Genomic DNA, 20,360 nt, shown 5'->3' on the forward strand with positions numbered 1-20,360 from the left:
CCCCCACCCCAACCACAACCCCCGACCACCCTTGTGCCGTCAGCCACCAAATAAGAATGCGTCAAAGGAGAAGGTAAAGAGAAGGCATAACCCTAGTGATGAACGAAAGGGGTAAAGAACATCACAGTCGTCTTTTCCATGTGTTGAAGAAAAAATCGCCGAAGTAGGAAGGATAGGAGTAGAGAGAACATCACACTCGAAAAAATCGTAAAGAACCCTCAAATCTGCGATTACAAGAAGAAAAATGCTCGTTATACCTCAGATCTGTCGATCGCGGGGCAACGAAGCAAGAGGACGAAGGAGAGCCGCAAGGGAACTCGTTAGGGCTGCAGAGAAACGAAAGGGGTAAGCGGGACAATGGGTAAAGGAAAGCGGTGACCGCGGCCTAATATCGCGGCCGCGGTTCGATCCGCTTCGCCAAAAATTTGCCGCGAAACGCCGAACCAAACGCCGGAATGCGGGACGAAGCCGCGGGCGCACCATTTGCCGCGAAACGCCGAACCAAACGCCGGAATGCCGGACGAAGCCGCAGTCGCACGCCGCGCCGCGCAGCAGAAGCCGAACCAAACAGCGCCTAAATAGCACATGTCGCATTGGTGATATGTCGCTTTCGCCGTTCTTAGTTCTTTCGATAATACCAGACTCCTTAAGCAAATTCAATATTTTGGACTAGCTTGACTGTCTATTTTGTGATCAGACGTCATTTCAGGCGAACTTGAGTGTAATCAAGACATTTAATGTTTGATCACATGACGTCGCATTCGATTCCCATCGTCGACAATTTGTCTGCTCATTTCATTCACGGAAGATTCTTTCTTAGATATTTTTAACCCTATGAATGGAAAGGTGGGGTCCGTTTTTGCAAACAGGCATTGTTTAGATCAATTTTGGCGAACATATAGGCATTTCAAGTTTGATCATGTGATTCACATTCACCCTTCGCTACTCTCGTCGCATCCGATCGACTCATCTTGTAGAAAAGATATGAGGGCAACAGCATAAGATTAGAATTGACCTATTTATGTTGTGCTTGGATTAGAATTGACTTAAATTGAGTCTGAATTGTAAAATGGTACAGTAAAAGCAGCATTAAAGTATTAATTGGCATTGTTAAATACCCTCAAAGCCTTATATAACTAAATTTATCATTCCGATATTTTCTATTAGTAGAAAAGACCTGCTTCATACCAAAGTAAACGGCACTATATGAACAGTTCCTAAAATTCAGACACCATTTTCAAGTTGAAACAAATCAAAATTAGCATTTAAAAGAGAAATCTTATCAATATAATGTTCAAGTTAATATTAAAATAGATGAAATTACGATGATTTTTTTATAATGAAACAAGAAAAAAGCGTACGTCACAGATGGTACACGAAAAAATTGATAAAAATAGTTATAAGCATAAAAGAATAAAAAACATGTTAACAGCGACACCAATAAAATATCAGAATAAACAACAGGAAAAGAAAAAGATCAATCCTGACAATAGAGATAGTTTGGTAAAGTCAGAAATTCTTGCAACATCATTGAGTTGCTAAGCATTAAAATCTACCAATAACTATGTCAACAAGACCTTTACCTAGGAGATTTGACAGGTAAAATCCAACAGGTGTCTCCCTCTTAAGGGCGGGGTGCTCAGTTAGCAGTTGTATCACTCTTAATGGTTCGGTAAATGAGGACTTAGTTGTGAAAACAGATAGACCAAACAAAGACCCTACTAACTTTCAAAAAAGAAAAAAAAAACATGAAAAGTTTTTCCAGACAGACTCCTTTTTTCCTAATCAATAGAGGAAACAAATCCTAATTTTGAGTGCGGACTACAGCAAAGGCCTGTTGAGCTACCCAATTTTTCATATCAATAAATTCACAAGGAAAGAGATAACACTTTGCCATTATAACCATACATTTCAAAAAAAAAAAAAAAAAAGGTAAAACAAGTACAAGCAACAAGTTTTGCAAGTTATCGTTGAGGAAATAAATAAATGCTAAAGAACAGCACAAATTAAAAAGCTGCTGGGTTGCAAACTTGGAGCATCCATCATCATAATCATCATTAGCCTTATTCCAAAGGAGTATCAATCTAATAGTTCAACAAATGAAAATCAATCTACTAGTTGTTGCAACAAAAATCTACTGGTTTAAACCGACCAATTTGTGCATCAATAAAATCAGAGTCAAATAAATTGAACAGTTCAATAAGGTGTGGGATTTCATTACTCGGTTACCTCTTAGGACTGGTTCCCATGGCAAGTCAAAGTTTCGAATCATTTAAAGTTGAGTTAAATGTTAGTAAAATTTACATACATACCACACAATTCTTGTGTATTTATATATCTGACACCCAAAGCTTGAAATTTACATTTATAAAACTTTGGTGTCACAACATAAGCATTAAAATGCATATTTTTCTTTTAAAAAGTTGGTAATAGTCGTATTTTTATGTGATGTTAAAGACTTGAGTGTTTATGCATGTAAATATAAAACTCTAGGTTTTAGATATGTAAATACTTAAGAATTATGTGGTAGGTATGTAAATGCCCCTACAAGTTATTAGTGTCAACACGTACAAGTGAATTATGGTTACATAGCAATTTAAACACTAGTTACAACAAAAAATAGCTGCATCTAATTTATAGGTAAAATGCCGAAACAAAAAACCGAGACTTGCGCATGATGGAGAACAACCCCTGAAGTTTTCAGGTGTGCATCCAAAATATCACATTGAAGTTTGCTAGTATTGATTCAAGTATCAACAGAGACCGTAGATATGGATTTGAAAGCATCATAAAAACAAAAAATTACGTGTTTCACCTTTATCACCATCACTATTGTCAACTAGTTAACTTCCTTAAAAAATCAAAGAGCCATGATAATACTGAGTACTAAATTTCATGAAATCTTCAATAAACAATGGGATGATTATACAAAACATTTTACAGCTCACCTCATATGATGGGCTCTTTAGTTTTCTTGATGCTGATTTATCACTGGACAATGCAACCTCACCAAATAAGCTGACAGCAGCTTTGACAGATTCAAAGGGCGCCCTAGTGTCTATCTCACCCACCTCTATTTTAGGAGGATCAGTGGAAGCTGGACGAGCCTTGACGCCCATCATGTTTGTTTCTTATTTTGAAATCCTACAAGCATGGTAAACTATCAGATATCAAAATCAAACGGGAACAAATTCCAAGAGCCAAATAAAAAATTGATGTCATCATGGAATCACAATATGTGGGTAAATAATGGTGAATCAGGATTTCTATTAGCAGTTATTAAGCACTCCTGTCAAATTCTTAGCACCTATATTAGACTCTTCAGCCAATGACAAGTAAATAACAATTTTAGCGCACATGCGCAACATTAGATAGAATGCAAGTTTAGAATGACAAATGCATTACACTTCATTACGGTATGTTCGTCAAATAGCATTGCTCTTAACACAATGCAAAGAGTCCAAGTAAGATAAATCAATTTAATTTGATGACTACTTTATCAAACACAGGTCATCCAGATTAAGAAGCAAATCAAATAAATTTAATCTTGAATGCAACATTCACTATGAAGTTTACTTCTCTACACAGATATTTAAAACTTATATCTGTCATCAAGATTAAGAACGAAATTAAATTGCATTAAACATCGATGAATCCATCAAAAAGGTTACCACTCTACAAGCAATTGCATATTTGAGAAAACTAAAAAAACAAGATGGGAGAAAATATAGCAGAAGACAAACAAAGACACGTGTAGATATAGAATCATCACTAAAAATGACATACTAGAATAGACTAAGAGCTCGTTTGGGGCAGCTTATTTGGCGCGTTGCGTTCTGAAAAAGCAGGAAGAAGCATTTGGAAACAATGGCGCGGAGGCTTTTCTTAAAAATATATGTTAAATGCGGGCTGCGGGTACGACCCTGCGGCCCTCATTTTTTCACGAACTTATTACTTACCTACCCTCTCGCGCTCCCTTCTCACCATTGTCAGTGTTTCTTCTGCCCTCGGCTCTCTCGGTTGCCTCTCTCGATCGCTCTCTTTCCGGTGGCAATGAGTTGCCTTTCTCCTTTCCCTCTTCCCTCCGATTATTGTGGCAACGGATTGCCTCTCTAGTCTCCCTCTTACCTCCGATCTCCGGCTCTCTCACTGTTTAATATACTCTTTGTCCTCCACGATATTACATATTCTTTCGATGGAATGACTTCCTCTTTGCGATTTGTGGTTTTCTTATTTGCAGCTTGAAGTGAGAATTTGGATTTTGCTATTTCTAGCTTTCTCATTTGCGTTTGAAGTGAGAATTTGAATTTTATGATTTGTGACTTTCTCTTTATAAAATTTGGAATTTGGATTTTGCGAATTTGTGGCTGAATGTGATATTGGAAGGGATTTTATCTTTACTTTTAATTTTTGAGTGAGAATTTGAGAAATGACTTAAATAAGATGCTTGATTTATTGATAGCAATGTTTTGGATGCTCTGTATGTAGTGTCCTCAAATGGAAAATATGGAATGGGTTTTTTATCTTCACCTTTGATGTTTGAGTGAGAATTTGAGAAATGGCTGAAAGAGGGTGCTTGATTTGTTGTTAGCACTGTTTCGGCTGCCCTGTATGTAGTATCCTCAAATGAAAAATATGGAGTTAGGTTTTATCTTTATCTTTGATGTTTGAGTGAGAATTTGAGAAATGGCTGAAAGAGGGTGCTTGATTTGTTGATAGGAATGTTACGAGTGCCTTGTATGTAGTTTCCTCAAATAAAAAAATGGAATGGGGTTTTATCTTTACCTCTGATATTCGAGTTACAATTTGAGAAATGGCTGAAAGAGGGTGTTTGATTTGTAATTAGCAATGTTTCGAGTGCCTTGTATATAATATCTGCAAATGAAAATATGGGGTGAATTTTATTTTTACCTTTGATGTTTGAGTGAGAAGTTGAGAAATGACTGAAAGAGAGTGTCTGATTTGTTGATAGCAATGTTTCGAGTGCTCTGTATATAGTATCCGCAAATGAAAAATATGGGGTAGGTTTTTATCCTTACCTTTGATTTTTGACAAGAATTTGAGAAATGACTGAAAGAGGGTAATAGCAATGTTTCAGGTGCTCTGTATGTCGTGGCCTCAAATGAAAAATATGAAATGAGGTTTTATTTTTACCTTTGATGTTTGAGTGAGAATATGACAAATGGCTGAAAGAGCTTGATTTGTTGATAGAAACGTTTAGGGTGCTCTGTATGTAACTACATCAAATAAAAAATATGGGCTGAAGTTTATTTTTACCTTTGATGATCGGTGGTGATGTACGGTTTTTTGTGTGTGGAGTTGGTGTTGTGGAGGTGGTGGTTGGTGTGTGATTGTGTTTGTATGAGAGGATGTGTTGGTGAATGTGTGGAGGTGGTGATTGGTGCATGGTTGTGTTTATGTTAGAGAATATGTAGAGGTGGTGGTATTGTGGAGGTGGTGGTTGTGTTTGTGTTAGAGGATGCGTTGGTGGATGTGTAGAGGTGATTGTGTTGTGGAGGTGGTGGTTGGTGTGTGGTTGTGTTTGTGTGGAGGTGGTGGTGGTGTTGTGGATGTGTTGGTGTGTAGAGGTGTTTGTGTGTGAAGATGGTGGAAGCGGTGATGTGTAGATGGTGTTGTAGTGTTGTATGGAGAGGCATTAATGATGATATTGTAAAACTTATTTTTCTTTGAGTTGGGATATTGTGGCATTCCTATTGACCCAACCCACAATTAAGTAGTAATTTAGTTTCCAAAAAGATGGCCAAAAACTCACCCAATTTATTTTAGAGGCTAGCGTGCACAATAGATATTTTATAGAATTTAGAATTTGATTAAAAGTGTACACACTAGGGGTGCTATGCACGTATATGTATCGTTTCAAGTAATATAGGATTTTCTTTTAGAACTCCAGTATCGATCCACAGAGATGGTGAATCACTTTTTATGTACTTAGAAAAACTTTACTTTAACTCTAGGCATTTATCTAGGAAATATAGTAGCAAGTTTATGTGTAAAAAAAATTATTAAACTCCTACTGATTCTATTTCCAAGCATTAAAAAAGCAGTATTTCTAAACTAGTTTTACGTGGAAAAGTTCCAACTATGTATAGTTTTTTCCCTTGCAAAGAGATAATAATCAGTGTATGAATCAAATGTCTAAAGGTTTAAACGTAATTTTGCGCAAAATAGGAGCAATCTTATTCTTTACGCTCTTGCGAGTACATAAAGAACATTGGCTAACCTAAAATTAAGTTCTTAAATCTTTGGTTATGCTGGGTAGGTTCTAGTTTGTCACCTTCAGCTTACTCACTACGACCATTATTATGGAATAGCCTAAGCCTTAAGTTCCAAACTCTAGATAAAATTGATTAAGGTTTAGTCTGTTACCTTAGAATCATCAATTTATGCCCAAAACTTATCTTTCTATCTATTTATACTAACCAATGAGCTACCTTTTCTCACCCATTAGATTAATGCGATTCTTACTAGTTGAGGAACACATAGCACTCCCAGGTCATTATGGATTCACAACAAATTTTAACATTCAAATTGATAAGATTGAAGAAGTAAATTAAGTACGAAGTAATGAATCATTACAAGTATGAAATAAGAGAAATCTTAAACAATTCTAATTCTACACATGATTATTTCTTATTGCAAGGAGAAAAAGAAAGGAAACTACTCAGACTTCATGATGATAACACAACCAAACATAATTTATATTAAAATTCAAGTTTACACAGTAAAACAAAACTCAAATAAAAATACAAAATACTTATCTGAAACTTCTCCCCAAACAAATCTTTTAAAATTCCTTTAATGACTTCTTACTTTAATAGACACACCAAAACACACGCTAGAAAGACTCTCACCAACACACTTTCTCACACTCACTCACACCAGACACACCCACGCCTACTACTACTCCCCCTTCAAGCCTCCTTTCGATCAGTCAATGTTTCTTTTAAATAAAACTCTTAAAATCACCAAGCGCCACTTCAAAATTCGTCTAAATTCAATGCACAAAAATCAAAACCGTTTATGGCGCCAAGGCGCTCAACCGTGATGCCTAGGCGCCAAGCTTCTAAAATCCTATTTTAACTACCTGACGCTTAGGCGTCAGGTCACTTTTTGCTTCTGTGTTCCATTTGACCATGTTTTGCTCCGTTTTTGCTTTTTTTTGCACTTAAACTCTCTCTTGTACCTGAAATCAAAAACACACAAAATATCTTCCATTAAAGCGCAATATCCTTAAAAATGAGCATAAAATGTACATATAAAAATAACATATTTTAAGGCGTATCGCCTATTTATGTTAATTAGTTTTTTTTGTTCATACTAATATACAATTGTTATGACAAAAAAAACAGGCTCATCTGCAATATAGGATAAAGAGACAAATAATATTTTGCAACATTTGTCTCAAGCAGATTGAACTGGGAAATAGATAGACAACATATTTCAATAAGGAAGGCTAGTAAAATAATATTGGATGATTCAAGGAAAGTACAGATAGAGAAGATGATAAGATGCAGTAAAAAACATGTGGGATCAGCTAAAGAAGAATTGAAAAATCTGAAAAGAATTGAAGTGATGATCAATGGGCTTGAGGTGAGATCTAGTAAAGCGAATAACTGATGCTTCCGATGAGTGATGGGCAGAAAGACTGGCAGTGAGCATTTTTAAAATGTCGCCTATTTTTCTCAATTTTTAATTTATTTTCAAATCAAACATATATGAATTTGTGGGTGGTGTGTGCTGCAAAAAAATTAAAATACAGTGGAATAGATCCTGAGCAGGAAAAGTTGAATCGTACGTTTGGAGGTGTCGTGACAACGGACAACAATGTATGTTCCTCCAGTGAGGCGAGTTTTGGTGGCATCTTGGGAAATTTGAGAGCTGATCAAATAGGTGAATCCAATGAAGGCCTCAGCCTGAACCTCCATAAAGTTGAGTCCATATGTCGGTCAAAGCGTCCTCGGGTTCAAAAAAAAGAGAAAAGGGGTAGTTGTTTTCCTTAAAAATCATATCTCACAGTTGACAACTTATGCACCAATGACCCCGACTCATCACAAGCAACATCTGTCAGCAGGTTATGCGAATTTTGGATGCAACTCCAAAAATTTATGAGGACATGTCGTTGTATTTGTTCTCTATAAAGTTGCATGAATATTTAACTCGAAAAGAGTTTTTCATAATGATGTCCGCTGACTGTAGAGTCGCTTACCTATTTTCATGAAAGCAGTGACATTTGAGGGACATTTTTTTATTATATTCTTGTGAGACATTTTAATTTCTTTATCGTTTTTCATGATGTTTTGGATATTTATGCTGCTTTGAATATACCACTTTATTTGAGAGTTTTTCATTCATTGTTAAGTTTTTTATTTACTTCTATAATGTTATTTAATTATGTTGGTTTTGTTCGTAATTTTATATTATTGTAGCTAATTCATTGATGTTTATGCATTGGCACGCACAAGTAGACTTGCAATTGCATACTTGATGTACATATAATATAACTCGTACATAGAACGCTACCCTTGCATGACATCCTTATATGTTGACGACAAATGGATTAGGAAGATGCTTGCGGGCCACCGCATGAGATTTAGCAATATGTTCCCGAGACATGCACGAAAGACAGAGAATGTGCAAGCGAGATGACAGAGTTGAGGGAATGAATTAAGAATGTGATAGTTTGAGGGTGATTTAAGGGATGTTAGTTTTTATCATATTATTACTTGTAATGGATGTTGAAGACATTCACGATTTATGTATCAGTATTTTATATAATTCATGTTTATTTATGTTCCTTATGCATTTAATATTTACTTTTTTTACTTTTTATGCAGTTAGTATGCGTTTTTTCATTTTGCATTTCTTTTTTTTCTCTTAGAGGGTTTTGCAAATCTATGATGAAACGTTTAACCTTAAGAGTTTCTTCTGGATGGTCTGTATGTTGTTATTGGTTGGTGTCAAATATGAAATCTTAATAAAAACAACCAACTTCTTCCATTTTTTTCGTTGCTATTATTTTTAAGGTTTTTCTGGATGGACTTTTTTGGTGATATGCATATGTGATACACACGAGCTTGATATTACGTGGGTTAAAGACAACCAAAAACCATTTTTTTATAAGGTTTGTTGTCATTCTTATATTGACAGATTCTTTTGTTTATATACTGAGTTCTCTAAGACATCACAGCTGCATAAAACTATAATTAATTATTTATGTTATCAATTTTTACCTGTGTTATGTCTAAGGGTATGTTTTTTTTAAGCATTCAAAGATGAGCCCCAGGATTTCTAGTACCTCCAAACGATTGCATTTTTACTGTGAACTTCAAAGTTTCCTACTAATTTCACGTCCGCCACATAGTTACGGGAGACCGTTTTGCGGTTGCCCACTAATAATCATAGAAAAGTGTGACTTTTTTGTGGGCAGATAGACTTGAAAATTTCACCGCCGAGAGTAATCGAGCATGGAGAATATCCCTGGAGGACGGCTTAGCTCATGATATATGTCGTCTGCATTTTAAAAATAGTATTATCATATTATTAATTATTATTTTAATATTTTTTTTATTTTATTTTGATAGTTATGCTACTCACTGTTAAGAGAGGTGTCTATCTTTATTTTGTAATGTTCTGCACTAAATATTTGCTTTTAAAGTAAAGAATGTACCGATATAAATAGTTCAATTGCAAACAACATCACTATACAAGGGCAGAGCAAAATGATCACTTGTCCAGAAACAGCTGCAGCACAGCTGTTTTCAAATTGCAAAAAACAAACAAACAGTCAGTTTATCTGTAACAGCTTCTTATGGTAGCTGCTACATGGCAGTTGCCCCAAACAGACCCTAAGTTGGCCAATAAAGCCACCATTCATTTATTCAAAAGTTTAAAGCTACATCTAGACCATTGTTGTTTAGTATTAGTGACCCTGTAACGTCTTTTTCCCTAGTCTAAATGATATTAGTGCTTACCTCGATAGTACACACTGAAAAGATGTAAACCTCCCTGTTAATCATATTATATATGCTACTTACACGACTTTTAGAGTAATTTTACCCTGCATTGACATTCTAATTTTGATAGATTACACTTTTTTTTGTTGGAATCATTTTTGTAAACCCAACACCAAGATCTAGAGCATTAGATGTTTTGTTTTCATTTTTAACATTACTTACTAAATTGTCATATATTTTTTTATCATTGGCCACCAAAGTCAACTCAAACTTCAACACTAATAGCCTACAAACCATAGCTATATCTCTTATACCAAAAGAGTAATTCCATCTTTTATCCTGAGAAAACTTTGTTGATTGTCATCCTCAAATTCAATCTTCAAATGCCATTTAACCAATCATTCTACCACAAACTCACAAGCCCCTTATACTACAATCCGTTCATCCATTGGTCCAATATTACATTCAATCCAACCACCATCTCTTAATATTAGGACTTAATTATCAGCATCTATTAGTGAAATATTTAGGTAATAGTTTCTTGTAAGAACTTCAAAGGGGTAAAATTATGCACTAGCCTTATGTTAAAAGGGTTCTTGCATTTCTCTTAAGAAGGAAGCCTCTTCATTTCGGGAATTATGCAAAATACTGTAAACCTCAATCCATATAAAGCCAAGACTTAAACCAACAAATGTAGACAATGGCTGAAACTTAATCCTCGCCACAGAATTAAAATTAGAAATAGACAAAAAAAAACTCAAATTTAGCACTACTACAGTACTGGCAGTACCTCCACAAAATTTGGAACAGTAAAATTGTAGTACCTTGAATAATGCCAAAAAAAAAATGATTGGTAGTGTTATAGGAATTGTTACTTGTGTTCGAAGAGAAGGATTGACCAAATATTTTCCAATCTCTGTTGGTTTACATCATGGATCGTCTTTAAGCCCATATCTTTTTGCTTTAGTTTTGGATGGTCTTACTGAACACTTACTAGAGGTTCCACCTTGGTGTATGCTTTTTTCTGATGATAGCCTTCTCGTGGATAAAACGAGAGAAAAATATTAGGAGAAAATTGAATTATGGAGGTCTGCCTTGGAGTCTAAAGGCCTTCGTTTGAGTATAACTAAAACTGAATACGTGGAATGTAAATTTAGTAATAGCTATAGTGACATAAATGTAAATATGGGTGATCAAATTATTAAAATGTGTGAACGCTTTAGATATCTTGGGTCTACTGTTCAATGTGATGGTGATATTGATGGGCATGTTATTAGTAGAATTCAAGTTGGTTGGTTGAACTGGAGAAATGTTTCGGGTCTATTGTGTGATAGAAAAGTACCGCTTAAACTGAAAGGAAAATTTTATAAGATGGTGACGAGACCTGTAATGCTCTATGGCGTTGAATGGCCTTTAAAAGAGAAGCATAAAACTAAGTTAAGTGTTGCCAAGATGAGAATGATTAGGTGGATTAGTGGCTTTACACTTAGAGACAAAATGCGAAATGAATATATTCGTGATAGGGTTGGTGTAGCTCTAGTGACAGACAAAATTAAAGAGAGTCGTCTTAGACTGTTTGGTCACATTAAACATCGACCACCTGATGATCTGATTAGAAGAGTAGATATTTTAGATTCGGCTTATGTTAAAAAAGGCAAAGGTACACCTAAGATGACTTGAGCATATTGTATAAAAAATGGTCTTAATTTATTAGGACTAAATGAAAGTAATGACACTAAATAGGATGCAATGGAGAAAAAGGATTCATGTAGCCAACCCCACTTAGTGGGATAAAGGTTTTGTTGTTGTTTGTTGTTGTAGTGTTATAGGAATTCAATATGTAAATAGTGCTTTGAATAATGCCACAAAAATAATTGATAGTGTTATAGGAATTCAATATGTAAATAGTGCCTTGAATGGTAGCTTGATCAAGTTGTTCGAGGAATCCCCAAAAGCCCATAGCATCATTTAACTCTTTAATGATTAGAATGTACATTAATATCTATCTTGAGGCACACCATTCATAAAAAAATGATGACATCATCAACATAAAACATATTTTATGAGAATACTAAAGGCATAAAGCTTATCACTGATTAAAGAAAAATATATATTGAGTAATATTAAAGTTATCATGAGTGATCAAAGAGTTTCAACAAGAAAAACAACAACAAGCCTTTATCCCACTAAGTGGGGTCAACAACATAAATCAATTTTCTCCATTGTGTCCTATTGATTATCATATTTTCATTTAATTCTAATAAATTAAAATCATTTTTTATACAACATGTCCAACTCTTTCTAGGTCTACCTCTACCTTTTTTAACATAGGTCGTCATCAAATGGTAGATCTAAGGTGACTCTATTTAATCTTGTCTGTCACTTGAAGCTAATCCAACCCTTCCACGGATATATTCGTTTCGCATTTTATCTCTAAGTGTAAAGCCACTAATCCACCTTAGCATTCACATCACAACAACATTTAACTTAATTTTTATGCTTCTCTTTTACAGACCAACATTCTGCGCCATAAAGCATTGTAAGTCTCACCACCATCTTATTAAATTTTTCTTTAAGTCTAAGTGGTACTTCTCTAAAAAAAATAGGCCTGATGCATTCCTCCACTTCAATCAACCATCTTAAATTATACTAATAACATCTCCAAATATATCACCATCACTTTGAATAATAGACATGATATCTAAAATATTCACATCTTTTAATGACTTGATCACTCAAATATTACAACACCGCCACTAGATCTGTTGCTACTCAAATTACAATAAAGATAAAAATTTAGTTCATAACTTTCATATGGATTATGAGATGCATATGGAGAATACTAAAAGTGAGGTGTCTAGTGCAGACAATTTACAAATGGCATAAAAATAAAATCAATGAACCTTTTATAAAGGTGAACGATATAATAATGGAGAAAATATTTAGAAAATAAATGTCTTTGAATTGATAGAATAAAAATTGAGTACATGATTTGTAATTTTAATGGGCAGGATATTAATAATTGTGATAACTATTGTTAAAAGATAAAGATGTTACGTACTGTAAGAATTTGAATAGCTTGGATCTATTATAAAAAGAAATGAGAATACAAATGAGGGAGAATTTAGAGTTAACGATAAATTTGAGGTTAAAATGGAGAAATTTCTAAGGAGTCCCATGCAATAAGAGATGGAGAATTTAAGGTAAAAGTTATAAGGATATAATTAGCTTGGGAGTACAAAAAATAATTGATAAATAAGTTGAGAAATACAAAAGTGGGAATGCTAAGATAAATATAGTAAAACTACGAAGAATAATTATGGAATTATAATAATAAATGGACAGCTGAAGTAATATCTGCTGAAAAATAAAATTATTGAAAATTAATTTAAGTGATTTGAACAAGTACAATGAGGGGTAAAGATCGAACCAATTTAGGTGAAAAAATTAAGGTTGAAAAATTATGAAGAAAGATGAGTAAAATATATACTAACATCGAAGTTGTTCATAAAGATTTTGTGAACAATACATAATAGCCTTCTATAACACTTAATGATAACTTAACGGATTATGAGAATTTATAAACCTACTAATTTAGATTGTTGAGATTTGTATCTAATGTAGAGTCCTATTGGTGAACAGAAGAAGTCTAGGGATTTATTTGTAAACGTTGTAACTTGTAAGGCTCTATTTAAGCACACATCAATGAAATGAAGGAGATTTTTTTTAGCAATAATTTTTTATTTGATATCAGAGCCCTAACCTACCGCCTTCTGCACTGCCTCCCGCTCGATCCGTGGATCTTCTTCGGCATCGTCAACAAAATCGTGAAGCAGTCGCAATTAGTGCTTGAGATCACGAAGCAAGAAGTGTGTCGTTCTCGAAATCGCAAAGCAGTCGCGATAGGGCCCGAGATCGCAAAGTAGGAAGTGTGTCATCCTCAAATTTGCGAAGCAATCACAATTAGGGCCCAAGATCTTGAAGCAGCAGCGACGCGACAAGCAGGGTAGAGATCGGCGTCTTAATGAAGTTGTCTGGGCGAAGCAATTGTGGTTAGAGCTAACAAAGTAGGCTTCAGCCTGAAGCTTCGGGTGGGCTAAGTCAAAATAAATCGCGCAAACTTGCAAGAAGTCGTGTGTGATTTGTGTGATCAAGACTTGATTTTTGTGATTAAAAATGTCAGGAGACGGAGATAGTGTTGGAGGTAAGGAATTGGAAATTCTAGGAATATGGATCCCAAAGTTCTAAAGGACCTGATCGGGCTCATAAAGGGAGTTAGCGTCTCAATGAGAGCCACTACCTCGACATATGCTCCGAAGCAGGTGAAGCTAGATCTCCCTCTTAAGGATCTAAAGCCCGGTGGACTGGCCATGCATCTGATTTAGTCGCATCAGATCGAAGATGCTCTAGTAGAGAAGAGACTAGAAGCATACCTGATGGAGGTTGAACCAAAGAGTGACAACACTGAGAGGGAAAAGTGGAGGACCACAAATACCTTGTTCTGCACCTGGCTACTCAACTCGATGGTTCCATTGATTGCTCATCAGTAAATGGCATTCAAAAGTTGAGCGACATTTGGGCGAAGCTGAAAAAGATCTATACTGGAGTTGATAACCACAAGAAGGTGTTTCAGATTCAGCATAAGAAAGAGGCGGTGGTTCAGTGTGATAGATCAATTCATGAGTACTCTATAGACCTTAAGCGGTTGTGGCAAGATCTTGATCACTTCTCACATATGTCGAGTTGTGGTGATTTGCAGTGCAAGAAGGGAGAGATCATTGCATGGATGAGGACTTTTCAGTCTCCGACTCATCCAAACCCGGCCCTTAATCAGAGAAGATCGGTTCTCCAAGCTCGAGAGATTATTCCTACATTAGATGAGGTCATTGCTGCGAAGATATAAGAGAAGAGTTGCATGAACCTATACTCTGAGTCGTGTGATTTTTTGGGTGCACCATCAGCATTGGTTATTGCGAGCACAGACACGCTAGGTGTCCAGGGGGAGACTCGCAAGTGCTACAATTATGGTGAAGTTGGCCATCTGAGCAGGACCTACCCTAAGCCACCTCAAGAGAGAAATAGATAGGCATGGAAAAGGTCGAGGTCGTGGTTGTGGTTGTGGTTGTGGGGGTCGGAAAGGTGGAAGAGGGGGCAACCAGACATTTGATGGTCGCAGAGGATGAGGGAAGACGTGTGATCTTTACTAGTGGAGATCATGAGTGTCTGGAGTTGTTGAACTGGAAGTAGAAAGGAGCATGAGATGGGGTTGAGGATCTTTCAAATCCATCGACATCGAGGGGTAACATTATCACTTATACTCACTTCAGTAAAGGTATTGGTAACACACTCTTGTCTTTGTTTCCACCACAGAATCATCAAAATAGATCATAGTGTCGCTTCTCGTCACGTGACAGTTACTACTGGAGAGTTCTCTTCATATACTCATATAGCAATATCAGAGAATATACAGACTGCTAATGGTACAATGTAACCTGTTGTTGGTAAGAGTATAGTGAGATGTACCAATCAAATGACTTTGTCCAATGTTTTGCATGCTCCTTTCTAGTAATATCAATTAGTGTCATTATTCTTCAGTTAAAATGCATTGTCTCTTTTGACGTTCCTCAGGGGATCTTCCAAGAGAAAGGGACGGGCCGGACACTTCGAACTGGAACGTGGCATAGCGGACTCTGGTACTTGGACCATGAGATAATGGACTCAGCTCTAGTATCCATGGTGGAAAGCGCTGCAGAGGAGAATCTGGGAGGAACATCGAGGATGTGTTGCTGCTACATCACAGACATATGGAACATTCCAGTCTTATTTTACTGAGTCAGTTGTATCCATCTATGCATGAAAAGGCAAATAAGGAGAAACCGGTATGTGATGCATGTGAGTTTGGCAAGCTCACTAGGAGCTTTTATGTTAATTCTAGGAATAGGAGCTAGCTATGGTGTGTTTGATTTGATACATTATGATATATGGAAACTTTGTCCTACTATTCAATCAATGATTATCAGTATTTTATTGCGTTTATTGATTGTTTTTATGGTGTTAAATGGATATACTTGATGAAAAAAAGAGTGAGGTAGTTGTTAGCTTTAAAGATTTTCACAAAGCAATCTAGACCCAATATGGTGCAGCTGTAAAGACACCGAGATCTAATAACGGGACAAAATATGTCAACAAACCATTTGGGAACTGCCTGTCAGCTTAAGGGATACAACATCAAATCATATGTCCATACATACCAACACAGAATGGAGTAGCAGAGAAGAAGAATCAACATCTTCAGAAGGTAGCCCAAAGCATGATGATGACAATGAATGGCCTACAACACTTATGGGTGCAAGCAGCATTGATCGTCGTTCAATTGATTAACAGGATGCACTTAAGAGTATTGGAGTTGAAGACTCATTATCAGATATTGAAAGGAGAAAATAGTGGGATCATTCCATTGAATGTATCGGGATGTGTATGCTTTATGAAAAATAACGGCATCTGTAGAGATATTGGATCCAAGAGCTGTGAAATGGTGTGTTCGTAGGTTAGTTTTCTACTTATAAGGGTTATGACTGCTAGAGCTCAATTGAAAAGACTCTTTGCGGGTATAAATATGTCATTCAGAGATTTTAAACAATACTACATTCTTGAGATAAATTCACCCTTTGGTGACTCAACAGACACAAGAGATATGAGGCAAGAGAATAAGTAATAATGGTGATGGAGTGGTGTAAGTGGGTGCAATGTAATGCCCTGCGATGTGGGATGAATCAACTAAGGAGACAGAAATCGAGGAGATTAACCCCAGAGGTGGTAGGATTCAGGCTGAAGGTGAGTTAAGGGTGTATACACGAAGGAAGAAGCAAACTAAGAAAACAGTTTGCAGTGCCAGCAAGTCTCTTGTCCTGATCTTCCCCAACTTTTGAGACACCTACATCATCCACCTTTGATTCAAAACTCTCAAGTAATATTATTCCTCTTCCATCCACTCCTACCCCCCAACTTTAAAAAGACCTCCCACAGCAATGCGAAGCATCCTCCTGATCATTTCAGGTGGGAACTTGATATTGCAAACTTTATTTCTTATTCTAACATTTCACCTTTGCATGGAACATTCATTGTATCATTAGACTTTGTCACTATACCCAAGTGTTGGCAGGTTGCTAAAGGGGATCTCAAGTGGAAAACAACAATGCATGTAGGGCTAGGAGTTCTTGATAAAAACCGAATATGAGAGATTATATCACTACCAGTAAGGAAAAAATAGTTGGATGCAAGTGGATCTTTACGAAAAAACAAACTCCAAAAGGGAATGTGAAGAGGTACAAAGCACAAAGCACGACTAGTGGCAAAATGGTAGAGTCAGATGTATGACATTGACTACAATAAAAATTTAGCACCAATCACAAAAATGAGCATGAGCGCGATGAGAACATTGGCTTCTCTAGTAGTGAATCGTGGATGGAGACTCCACCAAATGGATCTACAGAATGCTTTTCTTCATGGGGAGATAATGTAGGAGGTATATATGGAGATAACACTGGGATTCAATACATCCCAGACAATGGGCAAGGTGTGTAGCTCAGGAAGTCATTGTATAGCTTGAAGCAGTTATCGAACTTAGTTTAACAAGTTCAAAATAACAATGGTTGACATGAGATATCAGTAAATCAATGCAGACTACCAAATATTCTTTAGGCAACATGAAAGTCACACTACCATACTTGTTGTGGATGTGGATAACCTAATTATCATTGGTTATCACAACTCAAATATTGCTCAACTCAAGGAAAGATTGCTCAACTAGAAGAAAGATTGGGGAAGCAATTTAGGTAAAGAATCTGGGGCATCTTAGATATTTGGCATTGAAATTACCCATGGACCTGAGGGAATAATCCTATCCCAGGGAAAATATGTACTGGATCTTCCCATGAAGACAGGTATGTGGGGTTGCAACTGGAAGTCTCTTGAATTGATCAGAAGGTCAAGTTTAGTACAGAGGCAGGTGAATTGGTTGATCGTGAAGGATACCATAGGCTAGTGCGCCGCCTGATCTATCTATGCCACCTGGCCCGATATTTCTTTTACAATAAGTGTGATGAGCCGCTACATGTATGATCCAAGGAATGGGTCATATGGATGTATTGTATCAGATTTTGAGGAATCTGAAGAGTACAACGTGGAAAGAGTTAATATTCAAGGAGGGGCATGTAGATATTGAGGATTTTTGTGATTCGAAGAGGCAAGTTGTGTTGATGACAGATGATCCACATAGTATACTGCATATTTTTAGGTGGCAACTTAGTCTCGTGGAAGTAAGAAATGCCATTTGTAGCAATATTAGCGGTAGAGGCAGAATATAGGGCCATGAAATTAGAAGTTGCTAAGATGATGTAGCCGAAAGCCTTGTAGATCAGAGAACCCAAATGATGTTATGGTGTGACAAGAAGTCGGTAATCATCATTGCTAACAACCCAGTGCAACATGATAGAACCAAACATGTGCAGATTGATAGGTTCTTCATCAAGGAAAAGCTGAATAACAGACTACTGGAGCTATGTCATGTAGCTACTGAAGAGCAAGTGACTGACTGCCTCACCAAAATGACTAAGTTCATTAGATTTGTCTAGGTTATGTGGCAAAAAGGGCTTAGAGAATATCCTTTGCCAATCTTGAGGGAGAATGTTGAGATTTGTATCTAATGTAGAGTCCTATTTGTAAATAGATGAAGTCCAGGAATTTATTTGTAAATATTGTAACTTATAAAGCTTTATATAAGACTGTCATCGATGAAATCAACGAGGTTTTTTTAGTAATAATTTCTATTAAGGGTAATAAAGATAATAATATGCTCATCACTTATCAAATTAATATAAGTATCATGAATGCTAATTTTTTTGCAAACCATTTCCAAGGATACTAGATATACAATGAAACATGTCATTGAGCAATTTAGTCGTCTCTTTTGTAGTAAAAAGCGGATAAATAGCAATATGTGTCTCTTCCACTTCTCTATCTATTTAAATCACATTCAAATCACATTTAAGTAGCATTTCCCCCAAAATCAATAAATTGTTAATTTTAAACTTATATAAACATACAAAAAAAAACAAAAGAGAATACGATAAGGAGCTTAATGTTGCTACAGAAATTCAAAGACTTATCATTTGCTCTTTGTACAAATATTTCATCCTACAAGAATACCACCAATAAGCAAATTAATATAGTTGATTTTTCAAGAAATAATGCCAACAAATTACCCAAACAAAATAAAAATAATTGGCTGCAATCCTAATGTCTGAGCTATAGAATAATAGAAACATCCCCAAAAAGTGCATAGTTTCTCATAAAATCAAGTTGAACAAGCAAGTCAGCATTAATAATCAAAACATACACAAATCATGAAAATCCACCATTTTATTTTTAGCTTAACAAACCGCTATAAATTAAAGCAACATGCAAAAGGCTGGTAATTGCACAAAGGAAAAACAATAAACAAAACTTGACAATCATCAGCCATTATCTTACGCGGCTATTTGGCAATGGATTTAAGGCTAGATTTAAGCCGGATTTTAACTTAAATCCTCCCAAACGGCCAAAATGGCAACCTTAAATCCCGGATTTGGTAAGCCCGATTTACCTTCCTTTTCTCCTCAACAAACAGAAATGCGGGAAGAGGGAGAATCGCGAGAGAAACACACACCTCGCGAGGGGTTACAGTAAGAGCAAATGAAGAGATAATATAATTTCAGACAAAATCTGTCAATGCCTTACGCCTCGATCCTTCGACGACGTCTTTCCAGCAAGCTCCCGTCGCGATCTCCGTTGCTTCGTTCGGGAGCACGCAGCTTTCGGGATTGTTGCAGGAAGAAGAAAGACTTTCCGGCCAGCTCCCCTCGCGCTGTCCACAGTTACGAGGGTTTCCGCTCGTAACTGGGCGAAGAGAGAAGACTAAATAAAACAGCCATATGTTAGATATAAATAGTAATTTAAATTTTAAAACAGCCGTATATTCATATTAATTAATATTAGTTGATATATAATTTTAAATAAATTAGAATTATTTTTATTGATTACTAATTAATAATTTTTTAATATATTAAATTATACAAATTTATGAAAAGAGACATTGTGGATGAAGGAAAATATTTGAGTACGCAAGACGTACATATAAGGGAGTTATATCTATGTTATACCTCATTTAACATATATGTAACCTACTTGTAACATATCTGTAACATATAAATAAGTTTCGCGTTTTTGTAATTCCGGTAGTTACAGATAAGTTTAGGGAGGCTACAGGAGGTTATAACTCGGATATAACCCGCATGTACTCTCTGAATAACCTCCGAGATACGCAGCGTTTACGTACGCAAATATTTT

At 36.0% G+C, this 20,360-nt stretch overlaps 1 protein-coding gene across 1 annotated transcript in view; it reads right to left on the minus strand.

Annotated features, from left to right (window-relative positions):
* The window catches only part of LOC110038496 (WEB family protein At5g55860), a 30,982-nt gene extending 11,054 nt beyond the window's left edge, over nucleotides 1-19,928 (minus strand). The window contains exons 1-2 of the mRNA XM_020743361.1: nucleotides 19,752-19,928; nucleotides 2,949-3,144 (exon numbers count right to left, since the gene is read on the minus strand). Of these exons, the coding sequence (XP_020599020.1) occupies nucleotides 2,949-3,122 (174 nt within the window). The 5' untranslated portion in view covers nucleotides 3,123-3,144; nucleotides 19,752-19,928. The remainder of the gene's footprint in view (nucleotides 1-2,948; nucleotides 3,145-19,751) is intronic.
* Nucleotides 19,929-20,360: the final 432 nt, after the last annotated feature.

Source organism: Phalaenopsis equestris, unplaced genomic scaffold (assembly GCF_001263595.1).
Source record: "Phalaenopsis equestris unplaced genomic scaffold, ASM126359v1 Scaffold232974, whole genome shotgun sequence".
NCBI classification, from domain to species: Eukaryota; Viridiplantae; Streptophyta; class Magnoliopsida; order Asparagales; family Orchidaceae; genus Phalaenopsis; species Phalaenopsis equestris.